This window comes from Gobio gobio, assembly GCF_949357685.1.
Source record: "Gobio gobio genome assembly, chromosome: 20".
Lineage (NCBI taxonomy): Eukaryota > Metazoa > Chordata > Actinopteri > Cypriniformes > Gobionidae > Gobio > Gobio gobio.
Window position 1 is genome coordinate 3026035 of NC_137113.1, and position 7500 is coordinate 3033534.

The 7500-nt window shown below is 41.7% G+C and overlaps 1 protein-coding gene across 1 annotated transcript in view; it reads left to right on the forward strand.

Moving 5' to 3' along the window:
• LOC307116871 (zinc finger MIZ domain-containing protein 1) overlaps nt 1-7500 on the forward strand; it is a 93054-nt gene that overhangs the window by 54783 nt on the left and 30771 nt on the right. Inside the window, exons 9-11 of the mRNA XM_079801346.1 lie at nt 892-1090; nt 1223-1441; nt 5348-5500. Coding sequence (XP_079657472.1) covers nt 892-1090; nt 1223-1441; nt 5348-5500 — 571 coding nt within the window. The remainder of the gene's footprint in view (nt 1-891; nt 1091-1222; nt 1442-5347; nt 5501-7500) is intronic.

The following is a 7500-nucleotide window of genomic DNA, read 5'->3' on the forward strand; positions in this document are numbered from 1 at the left end:
ATTATTCATATCATTATTTGAAAAACGCTTCCTTATACTCATGAGCAGAGGAGCAGAAGTGGCGACTGTGTCATAATAAAAGTCCCGCCAGAATGGGAAAGAAAGGTGATTTAAGCAGTTTTGAGCGTGGCATGGTTGTTGGTGCCAGACGGGCCGGTCTGAGTATTTCACAATCTGCTCAGTTACTGGGATTTTCACGCACAACCATTTCTAGAGTTTACAAAGAATGGAGTGAAAAGGGAAAAACATCCAGTCAATTGGGCATGGTTTAAATGCCACGGCCTACCTGAGCATTGTTTCTGACCATGTCCATCCCTTTATGAGCACCATGTCCCCATCCTCTGATGGCTACTTCCAGCAGGATAATGCACCGTCACAAAGCTCCAATCATTTCAAACTGGTTTCTTGAACATGACAATGAGTTCACTGGACTAAAATGGCCCCCACAGTCACCAGATCTCAACCCAATAGAGCATCTTTGGGATGTGGTGGAACGGGAGCTTCGTGCCCTGGATGTGCATCCCACAAATCTCCATCAACTGCAAGATGCTCTCCTATCAATATGGGCCAACATTTCTAAAGAATGCTTTCAGCACCTTGTGGAATCAATGCCACGTAGAATTAAGGCAGTTCTGAAGGCGAAAGGGGGTCAAACACAGTATTAGTGTGTGTTCCCAATAATCCTTTAGGAGAGTGTATATATAGATGTAGATCTCGATATAGATGTATATTGAATATTTAAGAAATATTTGAATGTATGTACTGTGTATATATATTATATTAATACAATGTACTTGTCAGCAATGGAGGTGAGACTTGCCCTCGAGGTGTGTGTTCATGTGTGACGTCACATGAAACTGCAGTCCTGAACTCTTTCTCTCTCTCCTGCAGTTATGGGGGCGGTCCTAACCACGCCGGTGGGATGGGCCTGCCTTCACAGACACGCCCCCCTTCTGACTTCAGCCAACCCGCTGCCGCCGCCGCTGCTGCTGCTGTTGCTGCCGCCGCTGCCACGGCAACCGCCACGGCCACGGCAACAGTCGCCGCCCTACAGGAGACGCAACACAAGGACATGAACCAATACGGCCCGGTGAGGGAGCATCTATAATCATCTATAATCTATAATCATCTATAATCTATAATCATCTATAATCTATAATCGCGGCGCTGTTGTTTCCAAGTGACAACATGAGCTTGAGTGTTTTGTTTGTTTGTCTTCTAGATGTGCTCCTCCTTTCAGATGGGACCCAGCCAGGCTTACAGCACTCAGTTTGTGAGTCAGTCCGGCCCCCGGGGGCCCCCGGCCCACCCTGGCATGACCATGGGCCAGCCGCGGGCGCAGATGGGGCCGTACGGGGGCCACACACAGAGGATGCCCCAGCAGGGCTATGGGCCCGGGCCACGCCCCATGCAGGGGGTGAAGAGACCGTATCCTGGAGAGGTGAGGAAACCTCAGATTCAATGTTGTGAAAATTAATCCTTCCAAAATCCTCATTTATGCCTGTTGTACCTTTCCTTAATTAAAGCTCCTTATTAGGGCTGCGCAATATATCAAAATTATCGAAATATCGCAAATATACATATCGCCAGTGTTGGGGAAAGTTACTTTAAAAAGTAACGCATTACAGTTTTGCGTTACTCCCTTAAAAAGTAACTAATTGCGTTGCTTAGTTACTTTTTAAGAAAAGTAATGCGTTACGTTACTTTTGCTCACCTGGGCTGGGCTTGTTTTTGTTTTTGTTTTGTTTTTTAGAACAAAAAAGTTATATTTTTGTGCAACGGTAAGGACCTCTTCATACCAAAATTGAAATAATAAGCCCCAGGCTGAGGTAAAAATGCAGATTCCCTCATGAACAGTAGAGGGCGCAGCTCTGGATAATGGTAGAATAGGACGCAGGAGAAAAACGTTTTACCAATAAAAACAAAAAATCTAGTAATTTTCATCATCAAAGGTCAGCAGCAAGACATTGGTCAATTAAATATAAAGGTAGATTATGCATAACAATAGTTATTTTATTTAACATTTAATTATTGGAGGTTTGCATAGTATTCTGATTTTGCATTTGACTGATTTTATTCATTTTGAGGAGTTCAGAATCTTTATTGTGCAAGTGAGATAAATAAATGCTCACATTTAGTCTAGATCTACAATAACCCTCATGTTCACACACACACACACACACACACACACACACACACACACACACACACACACACACCTCTGCACTTATTATTCTCAACATGGGGGCAGGAGAGCTGTCAGTCAAATTAATGTCAAAAAGTAACTCAGATATTTTGTTGTAAATTTGAAAAGTAATGCGTTACTTTACTAGTTACTTGAAAAAGTAATATTATTACGTTGTACGTAATGCGTTGCCCCCAACACTGCATATCGCAAGGGCACGCAATATCTGAATGATTTTAATAGGCTATTTCAACATTTTGAAAAGTGTACGTTTTAGGTTAATGTATATAACAGAGAATAGACTGAGCACATGACTGTTACTTATGTGACCTGCTTGACGTTAAAAAGAGTTATTAAATGCAATAACTTGCGAAAAACAACTCCTTGCAGTCTCGTGCTGTCTGACACACACACCGAAACGGCACAAGCCGTTCTTTTTTACGTGTTTTGTTACACACTCGAACAGTCAAATACACACACAGTTATGTCAAATGTCTGTCTTGATGAGTATTCATGTCAACACAGTCGCTTATGCTTTAAGGGAAAGATATCAGTTGGGGAAATAAATAGATTTTACACACTTAAAGCAATATCGTATCGCATATCGCATTATTTAACAAGGATATCGCATATCGCATTTTTCTTCAATATCGCACAGCCCTACTCTTTATAAATAAAGTAAAAGTATGTATGACATATGTACACCGATCTAATATTGTGTTGGTCCCCCTGACCCGTCGAGGCATGGACTCCACTAGACCCCTGAAGGTGTGCTGTGGTATCTGGCACCAAGATGTTAGCAGCAGATCCTTTAAGTCCTGTAAGTTGCGAGGTGGGGCCTCCATGGATTGGACTTGTTTGTTCAGCTCATCCCACAGATGCTCGATTGGATTGAGATCTGGAGAATTTGGAGGCAGAGTCAACGCCTCAAACTCGTTGTTGTGCTCCTCAAACCATTCCTGAACCAGGCCGCCTTCTTCCATTGCTCCGTGGTCCAGTTCTGATGCTCACGGGCCACTGTTGGGGCTTTGGGCGGGGTCAGGGGTCAGCATGGGCACTGGTCAGCGGCTGTGCCGCCCCATACACAACAAACTGAGATGCTCTGTGTATTCTGAGCCCTTTCTATCAGAACCAGCATTAACTTCTGGAGCAGTTTGAGCTCCAGTAGCTCGTCTGTTTGATCACACGGGCATCAATGAGCCGCCCATGACCCTGTGGCCGGTTCTCCACTGGTCCTCCATGACCCTGTGGCCGGTTCTCCACTGGTCCTTCATGACCCTGTGGCCGGTTCTCCACTGGTCCTTCATGACCCTGTGGCCGGTTCTCCACTGGTCCTTCATGACCCTGTGGCCGGTTCTCCACTGGTCCTCCATGACCCTGTGGCCGGTTCTCCACTGGTCCTCCATGACCCTGTGGCCGGTTCTCCACTGGTCCTCCATGACCCTGTGGCCGGTTCTCCACTGGTCCTCCATGACCCTGTGGCCGGTTCTCCACTGGTCCTCCATGACCCTGTGGCCGGTTCTCCACTGGTCCTCCATGACCCTGTGGCCGGTTCTCCACTGGTCCTTCATGACCCTGTGGCCGGTTCTCCACTGGTCCTCCATGACCCTGTGGCCGGTTCTCCACTGGTCCTTCATGACCCTGTGGCCGGTTCTCCACTGGTCCTCCATGACCCTGTGGCCGGTTCTCCACTGGTCCTTCATGACCCTGTGGCCGGTTCTCCACTGGTCCTTCATGACCCTGTGGCCGGTTCTCCACTGGTCCTCCATGACCCTGTGGCCGGTTCTCCACTGGTCCTCCATGACCCTGTGGCCGGTTCTCCACTGGTCCTTCATGACCCTGTGGCCGGTTCTCCACTGGTCCTCCATGACCCTGTGGCCGGTTCTCCACTGGTCCTCCATGACCCTGTGGCCGGTTCTCCACTGGTCCTCCATGACCCTGTGGCCGGTTCTCCACTGGTCCTTCATGACCCTGTGGCCGGTTCTCCACTGGTCCTCCATGACCCTGTGGCCGGTTCTCCACTGGTCCTCCATGACCCTGTGGCCGGTTCTCCACTGGTCCTCCATGACCCTGTGGCCGGTTCTCCACTGGTCCTCCATGACCCTGTGGCCGGTTCTCCACTGGTCCTCCATGACCCTGTGGCCGGTTCTCCACTGGTCCTTCATGACCCTGTGGCCGGTTCTCCACTGGTCCTCCATGACCCTGTGGCCGGTTCTCCACTGGTCCTTCATGACCCTGTGGCCGGTTCTCCACTGGTCCTCCATGACCCTGTGGCCGGTTCTCCACTGGTCCTCCATGACCCTGTGGCCGGTTCTCCACTAGTCCTTCATGACCCTGTGGCCGGTTCTCCACTGGTCCTCCATGACCCTGTGGCCGGTTCTCCACTTGTCCTTCATGACCCTGTGGCCGGTTCTCCACTGGTCCTCCATGACCCTGTGGCCGGTTCTCCACTGGTCCTCCATGACCCTGTGGCCGGTTCTCCACTCGTCCTTCATGACCCTGTGGCCGGTTCTCCACTCGTCCTTCATGACCCTGTGGCCGGTTCTCCACTTGTCCTTCATGACCCTGTGGCCGGTTCTCCACTTGTCCTTCATGACCCTGTGGCCGGTTCTCCACTGGTCCTTCATGACCCTGTGGCCGGTTCTCCACTGGTCCTCCATGACCCTGTGGCCGGTTCTCCACTGGTTCTTCATGACCCTGTGGCCGGTTCTCCACTGGTCCTCCATGACCCTGTGGCCGGGTCTCCACTGGTCCTCCATGACCCTGTGGCCGGTTCTCCACTGGTCCTCCATGACCCTGTGGCCGGTTCTCCACTGGTCCTTCACTTCTGATAGAGACTGACCACTGCAGACCGGGAAAACCCCACAAGAGCTACAGTTTTGGAGATGCTCTGACCCGTCACAATCTGGCCCTTGTCAAACTCGCTCAAATCCTTACGCTTGCCCATTTTTCCTGCTTCTAACACATCAACTCTGAGGACGAAATGTTCACTTGCTGCCTAATATATCCCACCCACTAACACAGATCATCAGTGTTAGTCACCGGTCATAATGTCTGATCAGTGTATGTGCTAGCAGCTATTTTGTGATATTTTTACCTGTAGTAGCTCCTCTGTGAAGCAGAATGTGTGTATGGTGTGAATGAGTGTTTGTTTTACTGTAGGGAAGCTACGGGCAGCAGTATGGACCGCAGGGGCAGTTTTCCTCCCAGCAGGGGCAGTACCCGCACCCCAGCAGAGGCCTGCCCTCGCCCCTTTACCCCGCCCAGAGGACGCCCACTCCCTACCAGACCAGCAGCGCGGGACACTTCTACAAGGTCCATTAGGAACACTGCTGATTTTAATACAACAATATTTCAGTACAAAATATATTAGCGGTGGAGAGAAAATCTATTCTGTTACGAATTGTGATTCATCAGACATATCATAAATTATTAAAAAAATGTGTAATTGATACAATTAAAACTAAACTATAACACCACTGTTTTAATTTAAAATAAAATTATTATTGTATTATATTAGTAACAATATAATAAAACTGTTTTATTATAATGTTTTTGTTATTTTATTAAAATAGTAAATTTAGTAAGTGATAAATTATGATAAAGAATTATTGATACAATACAAAGTAACTGTAATACTATAATATTAATAATATTTTGTACTAAATTAATAATATATGTAATATAATATTTTTCAATATTTAATTATAACAATATATTTAATATTATAATAAATTCTGATAAAATTGATGATAAAATAAAAAGTAACTGTAGTTTTAACGTATTATATATTTTTTATTTTATTATAATAATACATTCTAATATAATAATTTATAATATACAATTCTGTAGTTTTAATGTATTATATATTTTTTGTTTTATTATAAAAATACATTCTAATATAATAAATTATAATATAAAATTCTGTAGTTTTAATGTATTATATATTTTTTATTTTATTATAATAATACATTCTAATATAATAAATTATAATATAAAATTATGTAGTTTTAATGTAATATATATTTTTTATTTTATTATAATAATACATTCTAATATAATAAATTATAATATACAATTCTGTAGTTTTAATGTATTAAATATTTTTTGTTTTATTATAAAAATACATTCTAATATAATAAATTATAATATAAAATTCTGTAGTTTTAATGTATTATATATTTTTATTTTATTATAATAATACATTCTAATATAATAAATTATAATATAAAATTATGTAGTTTTAATGTATTATATATTTTTTATTTTATTATAATAATACATTCTAATATAATAAATTATAATATAAAATTATGTAGTTTTAATGTATTATATATTTTTTATTTTATTATAATAATACATTCTAAAATAATAAATTATATTATAAATTCTGTAGTTTTAATGTATTATATTTTTTTATTTTATTATAATAATACATTCTAATATAATAAATTATATTATAAAATTCTGTAGTTTTAATGTATTATTCTTTTTTATTTTATTATAATACATTCTAATATAATAAATTATAATATAAAATTATAATAAAATGATTGATACAATAAAAAGTAAAGTGTTCATGTCGTCATAGTAACACCACTGTTTAATTTATCATAAAATTGTATTATTAAAATAATACATTTAATAAATTCTGATAAAATTATAGATGTAATATAAAATATATATTTATGCATTTAGCACTTTTTTATTCAAACTGATAATTTATCCAAATTATATATATTTTTTACGATTTTATTATAACAATATTGATTTTATCTTGAATTTTTATTATATTTTTTTACATTATATAGCCAAATTCTAAGACAGCCTCGTATATATATCTTCACAAAAACAATCCAATCCCATAATGCACTCAATCAATGCACGTGCGAATCACGTTGTGTTCATGTTTTCAGTCCTTGTCTTTTAATTAGTATTTTGCCTTAATCATGGATTCTAGATTGACAGGGCTCCAGAGTGCGACTAAATGGTCGCATTTTGCGACTAAAATTTGAGAGTGTGCGACTGAATTTTACATCCAGTCGCACATGTGCGACCAGTAAATTTGCCCGCTGTCGGTACTGGAGAAATTAAGAAAATACACTTAATAATTATAATTGATAGACGTTATGTCTGGCAAATTCTATCTTTGCCAGCCGTCTCTATATGAGATAATATTAAACCATTTGTCCGTGATGCATTTTTGCCATTCGCAATCCAGAAGAGAGAGAAAGAGCGCTCTCTCACGTGGAGCTACAGCGAACACAACACCACAGTCAGCTTAATGAGTGACGATGGCCAAGAGAACTACACAA